We start from the raw sequence: 15,802 nt of genomic DNA, 5'->3' as shown, positions 1-15,802 counted from the left end.
TATGATCGAAAAGTACAGGCATCAAAGCTGTAGAAACGTATCATCAAGACTCTGCACCAAAGAGATGTATTATCTTTGTGTAGTTTTTTATGTAACACAATCTTTGTTCAGCTTTTGAAGAAAACAATGTCAATGTTTTGGAGTGGAGTTTCAATTTTGGCCTGATACTGTGAACTCATTGTGGAACATGAATGTCATTTTTACATAATTCTACAGTTATTAATGAAACACGGAACTGAAATGCAATGCAACTGCATCAATTTGGATTGTTTATTTAACTGTGACTCTCTTTCGTGTAGTTCATAAAGTTGAAAACATGAAGCTGATTGTTTGAAATGTTGGATTTGGAAATAAACTATGAAGTCTTTACACTGTGAATAAACATTTTCACTGATACTTTACAAACCTGGATCTCAAGAATCATACCCTAGGATATATTAAGATAACGAGCTGAACTACAGGTACTTCAAAAAATCAAGATGAGTATCTAAATTGTTTTTGGCTAATGTGACAATTATTATTGAATCTGATATCCTAAGCATTGTTTCCCATCACATTCTGTTTAGGATTTACAAATCTGATAGACAAATCCAAATACTTCTTTTAAGTCATTATAATATTTTCTTGTTGACTGGGCTACGGGCACAGCATTGTTACAACATCAATCTCATCAAAGCTCACATCCAAACTTTAGTCCACAAAAAACTGATTAATAGGTACAATATCTCAAATTCAAAAGCTGCCATTACTTCTACACATCAAACACTTCCCTCTTAATGCCTAGGCATTCCAGGTAAACATATCTGCAGAACCACTGAATCCCATCAACACCTTTACTAACAACCCCTCTCATGCTCCTCTCTGTTGCTAGTATTGTGCAGGTCTTCCCAACAAACAAATTTCCTATGTAACCTCCTCCTCTTACCCTGCAACAAATACAACTTCCACTTTCTAATGTCACAGACAAATTCTTAGCATCACCCAGGTCTCAAATTATTCTTCCAAGGTTTTCACCTTCTCAAGTCAAGCCCTGAAAAATGATTATCTATTTCAGAACACTGCTCTCCCTCTATAACATCCTGATCAAACTGTATAAAATTTTTAAGACTATTGTGTGTACCCCATGATTCTTACACCAGTAGTTATTCCCACTGCAAAACCTGTTCCACTCACCTGCCCACCATCACTTACCTCACCCATAACACTGGCAAACTGCAATCAAATGTCATCAATTGTTTGCAAACTAATATGAGTCCACTGTATGGCTTTTTATGTAAGGTGACAACTACTAAACTGCATCAACACATGAAAAGACATAGAAGAACTATGCAGTTTGGGAACACACAACACAATACCCAATCACTAAGCACATTCTGCAACATGACTCAAGGGACCTGCATACCAGCTACACCACACAGATCATTTGGATCCACCCTAGCAGCATTATAGTAGTAGTGTGCACATAAGATGATGGATGGTGGGGCGAGAAGCAGTGTATTACATTACATTCCAACCAAATGGGCAGACTATTTAGCATTGCTTTTCATGTTAGTTTATGTATGGTGAGGTTACTTAGCAACTATAGTGTTCACTTTAGGCAGCATAAAACAATCACGACAAGTATTACGTTACGAAGTGACAGGGAGAGTTTTCAGAGCATATAAATTCTACCAGAGAGAATCAGTAACACAAATAGTAGTCCAGTGTAGCACTCACATTGGTGTTGCCAGTTACCAAGGTAGGCAATGGCTGGAATGAGTATGGGACCCAGACAGAGAACACACTGGTATCACCACAAGATATTCTCTGCCTCTCCGCACAGAACACATCACTCTGTCACCTTCTTAAATGCAGCCCACTATAGTGCTGTTTGGGAAGATCCAAATGGTCTGCATAGTGATCACGTATGCAAGCCCCTCGAGTCATGCTGGGGTGTTCTTAGCAACTGGGTACAATGTGTCACCAAGTTGGATAGTTCTTCTATGCCCCTTTGTGCCATAGTTTTTGCACTCCAACAAATTCTTGCACTACAGCACCCTCATCTTTTCTCATTTTTCTGTTCTTTTTTTTTGTAATTTTTTCTTTAATCACAGTATTTATTGAAACTTCCTGGCAGATTAAAACTGTGTACCAGACCGATACTCGAACTTGGGGCCTTATACCTTTCGAGTCTCGGTCCGGCACACAGTTTTAATCTGCCAGGAAGTTTCATTTCAGCACACACTCCGCTGCAGAGTGAAATCTCATTCTGATCACAGAGTATTTATTATTTATGGTTTTATCTTCACCCAACTCCTCCAGTCCCTCTCTTTCTGGTTATTTCTCCACCTCGTTTTCTGCTTTTCTCCTAGTCATTACTTGCACTATTTGTTCAACTATCATTGCTTTTCTTCTAACTCATCTTTTGTTCTCACTCTGCCCATGAGTCACTTTGAACTGAACCTGATACAGTGCATACCAGTGTACTATCCTTGACTGACTCAGCAAGGTGATATAGTGGTTAGCACACTGGACCCTCATTTGTGAGGACGATGGTTCAGTTCTGCACCTGATCATCCTGATTTAGGTTTTCCCTCATTTCCCTAAATCACTCCATGCAAATTCCAGAATGGTTCCTTTGAAAGTGGTGCAGCTGATTACCTTTGCTATAATTAACACGGTCTGAGTTCAAGCTCCACTGCTAATGACCTCATTCTCAGCAGGATGTAATGGCCAGTTATAATGTCTCCTAGTAATTCTAGAGTTTTCTCAAGTGAATATTTCTATTTTATATCAGATGGAATATATCATACCAAACACAGTTGTTCATCTCCACATGGGCAATGCGACATAAGTATTAAATTAAGCATGAGAGATGCCTTTAAGTTTTTGCAAACAACCACTAGCTGTTGCTATTGAGATGCCATACTACTATTTTTTAATATGCCATTTGTTATTGTTGAACCTATGGCTGCTCAGAAATTGGTCATGCAATGCACTGACAGTTAGTGTTTAAAGAAACAATGTTGTGAAAAAATGGAAATTTGGGGTGAAGTTTCTCTTTATAAGAGTATTTTATGATTTTTGTGAAAGTATGACTTGACAACAATGCCTCAAATTGTTTTATTCAACTTTTGGAAATCAATCATCTCCAAGAAAAGTGTGTTTACACTTGATTTGCACAATTTTCTCATGGTCATGCGTCTTTCAGCTATTGCTGTAGACTGATCAAAATCAGTTGCGCAATAATTATGCTGTGCACAAAGTGATTAAAGAGGATCTGGATGTCACTTGCTGCTGTAAGACAGAAGCATCATCTTGATGGAATCTGTACAATTTGAGAGAAACTCGAAAACATGCTTGGGTCAAAGGATGTACGAAAAATGCTCCAAAATTAGACCAAATAGAATGCACAATCTGTGTGCAGTATCATAACAGGAGATAAACTTTGAATATATTTGTACAAGGCTGAAACTAAGTAGAAATCATCTGTTTGGATGTTCCATGATGAACTGAAACCTACAAAGGTGCTTCATTTGTGAAGCACTTCCAAGAAAATGGTCATCCTTTTCTGTGCTTCCACTTTGTATGTCATAACCAGCTTTCGATGACTGAACAGTTAATGCTCAATGGTATGCAACAATCTGCTGTAATAAGTCACCAATGATATCAGGAAAAACAACTGAAAATCCTTCATCTTCTTTTAATGTGAAAGTGTTGGCTTTCACACAGCATTTTGGAAAAAAATGATTATTTGACAGAAAAGGTTAAAGAGTAATGTCTCAATGCTCATATTCTCCTGATTTATCACCTAAAAAGATCACTTCATTTGGTTCCCTTATTTCAAATGAGAAAAATGCATGAACAACAACTTTTGTCACCTCAAGATGTTGTTGAATCCTTCCAGAACTATATTTCTGAGATACCCACATCTGAGTGGTTCAAACATATGAAAAAGTGTACAAGTTTTAAATGTGTTTATTTTCAGAAAAAATAACATGACTGGTACCAAAAAAAGGATTTCATTTCATGTTTACTAGGCAGCCCTCATATATTGTAATGACACCTAAGTAAACATTACCCTACATACATTTTAAAATAGGATTACTTTGTCAAACTTTTGTAGTGACTTGATACCTTGTCTTGTCCTGTTTTGACCTTGTGTACAACTGTTATCTGATTCTGCATTTTTTTTTATTTACTTATTTTTTTTACCACAGTCAATAACGTATTGTGTAAAGCAATCACTTGGAGTTATGTGGGGAACAACAGATTTTAGAAGCAGCAAACAAGTTTGAAGTCCTAGTAGGCTAAGGGTATTGTAAAAATAATTTGTTGGCATCCAGTTTTTTTTCCATAACAAGACATAATGTGTCATGATATCGACAGTAATAACTGCAATCATATTCCATCCTCGCCATACACAAAAGAAAAATTATAGCTCATTCACTGGTTGCAAGAAATGTTTTTACAAAATCTACCCATAACTAAACGAGATAGTTTTCTCTCACATAAGATAATACATTTCTTACAGTCAAAGCATGTGGGATCTTTATCACAATGTACATGCATTACATTAATTGTGTTAACAATATTACACATTAATAAATATTTGTCTGAATTACCATCATCATCTCCACCATCTTCACTTTCTCCATCTTCATCCTCATCATCTTCATCAATATTAATCTCATCGGGATTGCTTATACGAGTTGTATCCACACCGTCTCGCTCCTGACCTTGTGTTTCACCACGCACAAACAATATGTTGCCACCTTTTGGTTGTGCTGTTGAAAAAATCAATACCAATATTAAAAAACTTGGAAAAAATTGTACAAAACAGTCACTCAACAGATTTTTAATTAGACTTACGGTTTCTTTCACCCTGTGCCATTTGAGCAGCTTTTGCTTCAAGCATTCGCATTCCATCTTTAGCTCCAGGTGCCAGGTCAGCAACAGTTCCTGATACATTACTAGCAGCCGAAAGCATTTGTGCTGACATCATGTTCACCTAAAAACACAATTTGAGAGTGACGTAAGGCATCCTCATAATTTGATGTTCGGTTATTAGAATAATTAATGAGAGACATGTTCATGCTTATATGGATAATGGTTGATTTTCTGGAGACAAGAAGTTTAGCTTATAGTTTGTAACTCTAAATAACAAAGGTACTTTTTTAAAAGTGCTTTAGACACAGGAAATCTCAGATTGTACTTCAAGGTCATCATTTTCTAAAACTAAATTTGTGTGTAAAATAAACTTTGTTACTAACCTGAGTATTATAAGTAGCCTGTACACTGCGTTTAATTCGTAACATTTCTCTCATTGTATCCTCATTTCCATGACGTACTTCAAACTCTTTCCATGTCTGCCAAAAGTCTGCTGTTACCTAAGGATACACAATTTTTTCACTGCTTTGTATTAATGTAGCAACTATGATAGCATAAATTAAGAAAAGTGCATTTTTCAGCATACTGCTTATTATATACAAACAACAGAAAGTCCAGGTTGGAATTTCAATGTTGTTGCTTTTTATACTCAGTGTTCAAAAATACCACCATTCTTTTCCAAATGTGAGATATGATGACATCACACTGTGTTCACAAATTTCAATTACAGGATCCTACAGATATTATGACCTTTGGCCTGAAAATGAAAATCTGTATTCAATTACAGGATCCTACAGATATTATGACCTTTGGCCTGAAAATGAAAATCTGTATTGGGTTTTGTAATGTAAGGCCACTGAGATACAGAATGGTAACGATAAGCCAAAAAAAGATGGAAAGCTATCTTTTGGAAATATTGAGACTAAATGAAACAGGGTGCCCAGAATCTAGAGACGGTCAAACAGAAAATGGAGGAGTGATGCTGTATGTGGGACAGACATGTGAAAACACAATACATAGGAATGGTGTCAAATTAATCATAGAGGCAAAAACAAATTTAATAGTCAACAAATGCAAAAGTCAGCTCACGTAATGAAATGCTTAAACACATCATGGGTGCCCGTGGGATTGGGAAAAGAAGTGTAAATGGTGAACTGTTGATAGATGTGTGTGCTGAGCATGACCTGGTCATTGGCGGTAACACTGTTTCCGCATCATAATTGCCGTAAGATATGGTGGATCTACCAGATCATGTTCTCAGACATCAAACAGATCACATAGCCTTTGTCTAAGTTTCAACACACTTTGTTAAATGTGAGACATAAGAGAGGAGTAAATGTTGGAAGTGACCACTTCTTAGTTTTGGTGAAGTTATGATTGAAGATGGTGGCAAATAGAACCTAGCTCTATCACAGGACCAAGAAATAGGTGTAGGAAGGTTAAAAGAACTAAGAACTAAGACGTAGGTTAAATCTTTGTAAGGCATGAATACACCAGACTGAAACACAAAAAGAATACACAGAGGCAAATAAAGGAGTAAAAATAGGAATAAAGAGAGATCAAAGAAAACTGATGGATGAGCTGGCACAGTTAACAGAAGGGGTTGCAAGACAAGGGAAAATAATGGAGCTGTACATTATCACCAAATGGCTCTCAATGAGGAAATTAAGACACGAAGGACCAGTTAAAGGTAAGGCTGGAGTGATGGTTACGACCCTACAGGCACAGCTGCACAGAGGGGAGGAGCATTTCAAAGAGGTATTAGATAATGAAGACAACCAAGAGGAACAGTTGAGAGATGTTCCAGAGAAAGTTGAAGCATATCAAGATATAAATCTGGAGTGTCCCACAATGGATGAAATTCAGGTTGCTTTGAGAAGCCTAAAAAATGAAGCCTAAAACATGCAAAGGCTCCTGGCCTAAACAAAATAGCACTGGTATCAAAATTATTATTAAAATGCTCTATCCATTGTTGAAGCATATTTGGCTCTAAGAGAAATCCCCAGAAGAGTGGAAAAATGGGCTGGTAGTAAAGTCCCCAAAACAGGGACACTGTTGCCAGTAACCAATGTGGTCCTCATCAGAATTATTTTAAACAGGATTCACTTGGAGATCAACTGCATAAAGCACAGGTCAGTTTTAAGGCACAAGCCACGTGTGTTGATCTTATTAATACTCTTAGAAGCATCTTAGTGGAAAGTAAAGAATTCCACATAACAGTGTAGCTGCCATCCATGGATTCTGAAAAGACCTTCGATTCTGTGAAACATCAAGTGCTTTGGCAGGTGTTGTGGAAGTATGGTAAACCACAGAAAAATATAATCATCATCAAAGAACTGTATGATGACTACTAATATTGTGTTCTCCACAACGGAAATCTCCCAGAGACAACTGAGATTACCTCAGAGGCTGACAGATATGAAAGATAAATTAAACTCTCTGAAAAAAGCAGCAGCTGTCACTGGCCTCAAGATAAATATAGGTAAAACAAAGTAAATGAGAGTAAATTCTGGGAACACTGAAGTGTCTCTGTTTGTAGGGGAGAAGCAGGTGGAGGCTGGGTAGTGTGGTGACAGAGGATCATGGAGCTGGAGGAGATGTGAAGAATCCCTTAAAGAAGGCAAATGCTGCCATCATACAACAGTATCCAATAAGGCAAAACTAAATCTTCAAGTGCAAAACAAAAAAATATGCATTTCTGTAACATAAGGCACAGGCAAAAGAAAAAGAGCAAGAGCTTGAAAGCTAGTGTTAGCATTTCTTATGCATATAAGCTGACTCCTGGCATTTCCTTTGTCTTCAAGTAAAATCACGTGTGTCACATAAATTCATTTTGAAAACTTAGGTACCAAAACGTGATGTAACATTTAAATGTGTTTCTCATGCTGATTTTATCAAAACTCGCTCAGGTGTCATGATGTATTGTGTAGTACTAAATTGTTAATTGTAAAAAAAGTCTGTGCTTTTCTGAAACATGATATACTGTGTAGTATTATCTCAACAGATGGAAACTTAACTGGGCTTTAGAGAATCTTTGGCTACATTATCCTCAATCACAACTAACAGTTCCGAAATTTCATTTTTACACGAAAACTGTATATTTTTGCATAGTTTCAGATGTTTGCAAAGATTTTCATAATTTACAAGTGTTTCGCATAACCTACGTTGAAGAGGCTACTTTGGCAGTTACTGAGGGAACAGGATGCAGCCAACTAAAGATGTGGCGCACAATGGAACAAACAATGCCCGTCATTTGGGCTCCGAAGTCATACTTGGATAATTCCAGTGACCAGCAGAGAGTTGTGAATATCAACCTCGTGAAACTTCCTGGTGGATTAAAACTGTGTGCCAGACCAAGACTTGAACTTGGGACCTTTGGTAGAGCACTTGCCTGCAAAAGGCAAAGGTCCCGAGTTTGAGTCTAAGTCTGGCACACACTTTTAATCCACCAGGAAGTTTTACATCATGCACACTCCGCTGCAGAGTGAAAATTTCATTCTGGAATATAAGCTTGCTTACAGAGTTTCAACGAATCTCACAATCTGCAGCATTGTACTCAGAACAGATTGACCATCCCTGATTCTGAGTCACGTGGAAGACTTGAACAAGAGACTCCAAGGGTTCTGTGACAAGCTAGGCTATGACTTCTTTGACTTGCACCATAGGACTGAGAGTTGTAGGGTCCCCTTAGTGGGTCAGGTGTGCATTTCACATCAGAGGCAACTCCCCAAGTATCTAACTGTGTGCGGGGTGCACAAAAACATGTTTATTTTTTAAAAATATTAGATGACTTTCCATCTAATTCAGATAATGACAGGTGTAGGAAAACCACAAATATCAGTCTAAGATCCAAAGAAATACCTCCAACAGGTAAGAGTACTTAAATTTTAGTGGTTAACTGCTGAAGCATTTGCAACAGAGTGCCAGTGTCTGAAGAGCTCCTACAAAGCAGTAAAGCTCACATAATATGGCTGGTTAAAACCTGAAGTTGAGAGTAGTGGGATCTTTAGGGAAAAATTAAGTATATTCCAAAAGGACAGGGTAGTGGAAGATCAAGATGGTGTATTCAATGCAATAGATGAGAAAATCCAATCCACTGAGAGAGAAATTGAAGCTGCATGTGATATTGTCAAACCAAGACTCGGTATCAATGGTGGGCATAAAATTATACAAGGGTCCTTCCACTGAGCACCAGAGGCACCTCCTGATGTTACTAAAAAAAATGACTTGCATGTAAGTATCCTAATAATAGTATAAATCATTGGAGGAGATGCCCGCCCCAGGTAGCTGAGTGGTCAGTGCAACAGAATGTCAATCCTAAGGGCCCGGGTTCGATTATGGGCTGGGTCGGAGATTTTCTCCATTCAGGGACTGGGTGTTGTGTTGTCCTAATCATCATCATTTCATCCCCATCAACGTACAAATCACCGAAGTGGCGTCAAATCGAAAGACTTGCAACCGGCAAACAGTCTACCTGATGGGAGGCCCTAGTCAGACGACATTTTATTTATTGGAGGAGACTTTAATCATCCAACAATCAACTGGGATTGATATAGATTTGTTAGTTGTGGGCATGACGACATCCTGCAAAACATTACTACTTGCTTTCTCTGAAAACTAACAAGAACATATAGTTTGGAACCCCACCCATGATGGAAATATATTAGATCTAATGGCAACAAACAGCCCTGACCTCTTTAAGGAAGTCCACATCAAAACTGGTATCAATGAACATGAAGCACTTACAACCACTATGAATACCAAAGTAGAAAGGGTAACTGAGACAAGCAGAAAGATTTACATGTTCAGCAAACTAGAAAGAGAAGCAGTAGTGTCATATCTCAATGAGGCACTAGAAGCTTTTAGCTCTGGTCAACGGCATGTAGAGGAACTACAGCTAAAATTTAAAAGGAAAGTTGACCATGCACTAGACAGATATGTACCCAGCAGAACAATTTGAGATGAGGGAGAACCTCCCAGGTGTACAGCCACCATAAAGAAACTTCTAAAGAAACAAGACTACAGCATAACAGGTACAAAACAAAGCATAGGGCTGTAGATAGATGCTGAATCAAATGTGTTTGGCAGTCAAGAGAGCAATGCGTGAAGCCTTCAATGACTACCACAGCAGAATATTGTTGAATGATCATTCACAAAACCCAAGGAAGTTCTGGTGGTATGTAAAGGCTATCAGTGGCACCAAACTTGCAGTCCAGTCACTCATGGACAAAATGGGAACTGAAACTGAGAGTAGCAATCAAAATCAGAAATGCTTAACTTTGTTTTCCAAAGTTCCTTTACAAAGGAAAACCCAGGAGTACTGCCCCAATTTAATTCTCATACCACTGAAAAGATGAGTGAAATAGTTATTAGTGTCGGTGATGCTGAGAAACAGCTGAAATCGCTAAAATGGAACAAGCCCCAGAGCCCAGTAGAATCCCTATCAGGTTCTACACCCAATCTGTGGCAGAGTTTGTCCCTCTGTTAACTATAATCTATCATAGATTCCTCGAACAAAATACAGCGCCCAGGAGCTGGAAGAAAGCACAGATCACACCTGTCTACAAGAAGGGTAGCAGAAATGATCCACAAAACTGCCATCCAATATCCTGGACATCAATTTGTTGTAGAACCTTAGGACATATTCCACACTCAAATATAATGAAGTATCTCAAATAGAATGACCACATCCATGCCAACCAGCATGGATTTTGAAAACATGGATCATGTGATACCCAACTCGCACTTTTCTCGCATGACACCTGAAAGCCATGGATCGGGGCAATGAGGTAAATACAGTATTTTTTGATATCCAAAAAGTGTTTGACTCAGTCCCACACCTACAGTTATTATCAAAAATACAAATAAATGAGGTATCAAATGAAATTTGTGACTGGACTGAGGATTTTTTGGTAGGGAGGACGCAGCATGTTATCTTGGACAGAGAGTAACTTTGGGCATACTCCAGGAAAATGTGTTGGGTCGCTTTCTGTTCATGTTGTATATTAATGACCTTATGGACAATATTAATAGTAACTTCAGACATTTCACAGATGATGCTGTTATCTACAATGGAGTATAGTCTGAACAAAGCTGTAAAAATATTCAGTCAGACAGTGATAAAATTTCAAAGTGGTACAAAGACTGGATTTAAATGTACAAGAATGTAAAATTGTGTATTTCACAAAATAGAAAAATGTAGCATCCTATGAACATAATACCAGTGAGTCACAGCTGGAATCTGTAAACTCATGCAAATATCCGGGTGTAGCCCTTAGCAAAGACATGAAATGGAATGACCACACAGGTTCAGTCATGAGTTAAGCAAGTAGCAGGTTTCGATTTATTGATAAAATACACGTAAAATGAAATCAGTCTAAAAAGGAGATCACTTACAAATTACTTTAGCGACCAGTCCTAGAATATTTCTTAAGTGTGTGAGGCCTGTACCACATATGACTAGGAACGGTAGCACAAATAGTCATAGGTGTGTTTGACCCATGAGAGAGTGGCACAGAGATGTTGAAAGAACTGACCAAGCAGACTCTTGAAGACAGATGGAAACTGTTCCGAGAAAGTCTACTAACAGAGTTTCAAGAAATGTCTTTAAATGATGACTCTAGGAATATACTACAACCCTCTACATATCACTCCCATAGAGTTTGTGAGGACAAGGTTAGATTAATTACAGCACAGAGGCATTTAAACAATCGTTATTCTTGTGCTCCATTCGTGAATGGATCAGGTAAAAGGCTCTAATGAGTGGTACAATGGGACATACCCTCTGCTACAGAATTAACAATAGTTCACAGAGTATAGGTATAGATGTGGATCTACACTCCATGTGGAACCTTAGGGTGGGTAGCAGTAGGTAATTTGCATATCACTGTCACTTCCCTCTTTTTCCTCTTCCAGTAGTGACTGTTTCACAAGAAGAACAATTGCTGGTAAGTCTTCATGTGAGCTTGGATCTCTCTAATTCTGCACTGATGCTCTTTTCATGAGATACACACAGGAGGAAGCAATACATTGGTTGACTCTTCTAGGAACGCGTGTTCTTGGAATTCTAACACTAAACTACACCACAATGCAGAACACCTCTCTTGCAGCATCTGCCACTGGAGATGGCTGAACATCTCTGTGACACTTTCATACTTACTAAATGAACCTATAACAAGCTGCACTCCTCTTATTTGGAATTTTATCTGGTAAAGATCCCAGACTGATGAGCAATATTCAAGTAATGGGTGAACAATGGTTATGTAAGCTCCTTCCTTTGTTGATGGACTACATTTCCTGAAGTTTATCCCAATCAATCTCTGTCTGGCATCTTCCTTACCTGAGACTAGTTTTAAGTGATCATTAGACTTTAAAACACTACATACACATGCTCTTATTATATTTCAAGGATGTGCCTGCCTTCATGATTGTGCAATCATACAATAATGAGTATTTCTCTTAATTCATCTTTTGTTCTCACTCTGGTACAATGCTTACCAATGCACTATTTTTGACCTCCTACCTCTTCACCTTTATCTCCCCATGTCCTCACAACAGGTCGGTTTCTCTCGAGCTGAGGTCGGAGTGATCTGCTCCTCCCTTCTAAACCTATCACTCTTTCCTCCTTGAGAAAAAACTAATCTTTCTGAAAGCTAGGCAATAGTCATTTTCTAGTTCTAAATGTGTCTATTGGAAATTATCACTCTGTTCATCCAAGAGAACAAGAAAACAGTATGTTTCTCAATTGGGAATATTTTGTTGAAAAGCAAAAGTAATGTCAACTGCAAAACTGAGTGTCCAAAACTGAGTGTCCACTAACAACCCAGATTTGGAGATCAAATACTCCCATATATTAAAAGAACTTACCCGAGGATCACACATCTGACTGCAGTGGGCATATATAGCACGTGCCCTGTCAATCTCACCCAATTTGGTTTCCATTTCAGCAAATCTAAGACACATTTCTCGAGAATTTTCTTCATTCAGAACTTCAATTGCCTTCTCGTATATCTGTCTTGTTTTAGGAACACCATAGATTTCTGCAGCCTTCTTGATGTAAATATTAAATACCTAAAAAAGAAATAACCTGAGTTATTGTACTGTTTTTTCATTTTATCACATGAAACAATGATAAAAAATTTGAATTTACTTCAAACATTTCTTCTGGTAGAACTGCCTTTGTTGCTCTTTCATAAACTGCCATTGCATGTCTTGCCATACCATGTTCTTCTTCCAACTTGGCATATAAAAGATACAAAGCTGTAAGAAAAGAAGAGAAAATGTTTAGTCTGAAAAATTGTACTGAATTGTTAAGTAAATTTTTGGTTATTAATTTTTTTTAAATAGAAATACACAAATGGTAAATAATATAATACAATTCTCCAGCACTAAAAAGGGTATTTGCAGAAATAAGTCCTTTTACCGTGATACAGTGAGGAGACTGATCTCTGTGGGTACAAGCCCATCAAAAAGCTAATTGTGGTGATGCAACTCCTGCTTGCATCATCTTGCCTGATCCCACCCCGCCGAAGTTAAATACAGGTGCAATATTCGTCGCATGCATCTACACCCTGCAACTTCTTCCTGTCTTCTCATTCTTGTATACTTTATTATTAAAGGCCTGAAGCTACCTAACAAAACAATCACATCATACATTAACTTTTTTACAACCACAGCACAGTTTTCTATGAATGCAAGACCAAAATCAACCAGACAACAATTTGAACACCAACTTCCAAATTATGGTCAAAAACAAGTTTGATCATCCAGTTGCAGAATATATCGCTCAAACATGGAGATGAACTTTATCAGTGACTTGGTGTCTTACTAACAAGGAATCCTATGATTGTGAGGTCACAAAAGGCCAATTATGTTCATGGCATTCGATGCCCCAAATGCCACCACGCAATCACAATATTGGCTGCGAATGAAAACTGAGGGCAGGATTGGAGGTATCCAATGGTGAGCACAGCAGGAGGCTACAGAGTGTAGTTGAACTGCTTAGTGCTACAGTGCTAGTGGTGTTGATACACAGCAGAGCAATGGCAATCATAAACAAAGTAAACATTACATTATACCTACATCAGTTGCTGAATTGACATTTTGTCAGAAAGGAACCCAAGGAATTTTTAATGGTGAAAAAGTAGAAGCAGCTGAAATATTAACATTTCTGTACGATAAGTCAGTGCAATATGTGGTGTTGCATGCACTCGACTGTGCGGCCAATGCACATGAGAAGTACAATTATGACGATAGCTGTTTCACAAGTGAAAGTGATATTGAAACAGGTGTCGAGCTGTGTAGTTCATCATCCTTGTCAGACAGGGAGCCACAAATCCTGTCTCCAGTGAAACATAGAAAGGACAATTGTTGTCCAATGACTGGGTAATAAAAAAGTAACATACATGGAAGATCATCCGCAGCATAGTAAATAAACAATTATGAACAGATTTCGAATAAGTCCACAGTAATATGACCATGCAATGAATAAGAAAAACTACACACATTCAAGGGAGGACAAGGCACACTTGATAAAATCAGTGTTTTAGTATTTCAAGCATGCTTGATACAATTTACAGGATATACATGATAGTGACCTACTACATTTTGCATATCAAATTGCGTGCCACATACATTACAGTGATTACACTTATAAATTTATTATTATTAAACAAACAGGTGTGAGTTAGTAATTCCTATCCACCACCTTTTCCATGTTACAATAATATAAATTCTTCTATGGAATATGAGTTGTAAAGGAGAAACTTTTTCAGTTTGTTTTCAAATTTTGCTTTGCTGTCTGTCAGACACTTTATGTTGCAGGGTAAATGATCAAAAATTTTAGTTTCAGCATTGTGCGCCTGTTTTTGTGTTAAAGATAATGTTAATGTGGAGCAATGAGTCACAATAAATAAAGTATTCTGAGTCATTACGCCGTGGTTGAATGTATTTCACATTAAAACCCAATGTTTCGTCCCATCTGTGCAGAACATTTTAAAGGGGGATCATAGCTTCTGTGAATGTACTATTCACAACCTGTCTGGCTACTGACTGCAGCAAAATTCCTTTTATGCATGCTCCTGCATAGTGATATGATGTCATATGCTATAAATACCTGAATACAGCTGGCTGTTGTTTTCTGCCATCGTCTACTGTCGCTGTCACCTCATGGTGGTAGACACACATCTTCTTAGGTATCAGTATCCAGATGTCATTCAATTTCACACCCTCCTACTTTTTATTGAAATTCCTGAGGTATTCAACAATTTCTGTGGCCTCTCTGTATAGTCTTTCATAGTACCTGCTTGTAGCTGCAAGTTCTTGAGTCCTATCAAACTGAACGTCATGGTCTCCTAGCTGCAAAGCACACTCTGCAATGGCTGATCTGTCAGTTTCCTCCCTTCTACAGTTGCCCTCGTGCTCTTCTAGTCGCTTCTTGAGCATTGTTTTTGTTGTACCCATGTACATCTCCCCACAACTACACGGAATATTATAAATACTTGCTTTTTTCAGAAGTTTGTGAGCAACCTGGGCCAATCTTAAGTGACCCGGTATCTTCGAGGTGGGTTTGTAGAGTACTGCGACATTCCATTTTTTTTAGATTATTCATATGTGGTCAGTAACGTCCTTAATGAAAGATAGGAAAACGTTCAATTTCAAGGGCACCTGTGTGTTCTCATGATTTCTGAGCGACATTCTTTACGCTTTTTCTATCTCACAGCCGAATAACCATTCTCAAGCAATGCATTGGTGAGGTGTTTTAATTCCGTGTCAAGTGTCAAGCAGCTCCAGTTCGCAGATATACCTTGCTCTGTCCCCCAACGTTTTTATGATGCCTTGCTATTATTGTGGTTTGAATCAAGTGTAGGTAACGGTCTACCTGCGTGAGTTTCCAGTAAACTGTGTGGCCTAACCTACCATCTTATTTCTTGAA

The 15,802-nt window shown here is 38.1% G+C and overlaps 1 protein-coding gene across 1 annotated transcript in view; it reads right to left on the bottom strand.

Annotated features, from left to right (window-relative positions):
• Window positions 1–15,802, bottom strand: part of LOC126191352 (pre-mRNA-splicing factor syf1 homolog) — a 154,272-nt gene that overhangs the window by 19,168 nt on the left and 119,302 nt on the right. Inside the window, exons 14-18 of the mRNA XM_049932191.1 lie at window positions 13,019–13,128; window positions 12,736–12,939; window positions 5,253–5,369; window positions 4,852–4,990; window positions 4,605–4,766 (exon numbers count right to left, since the gene is read on the bottom strand). Coding sequence (XP_049788148.1) covers window positions 4,605–4,766; window positions 4,852–4,990; window positions 5,253–5,369; window positions 12,736–12,939; window positions 13,019–13,128 — 732 coding nt within the window. The remainder of the gene's footprint in view (window positions 1–4,604; window positions 4,767–4,851; window positions 4,991–5,252; window positions 5,370–12,735; window positions 12,940–13,018; window positions 13,129–15,802) is intronic.

Source organism: Schistocerca cancellata, chromosome 6 (assembly GCF_023864275.1).
Source record: "Schistocerca cancellata isolate TAMUIC-IGC-003103 chromosome 6, iqSchCanc2.1, whole genome shotgun sequence".
NCBI lineage: Eukaryota > Metazoa > Arthropoda > Insecta > Orthoptera > Acrididae > Schistocerca > Schistocerca cancellata.
The sequence above is the reverse complement of the archived record's forward strand: the minus strand, read 5'-3'. Positions and strand labels throughout refer to the sequence as shown.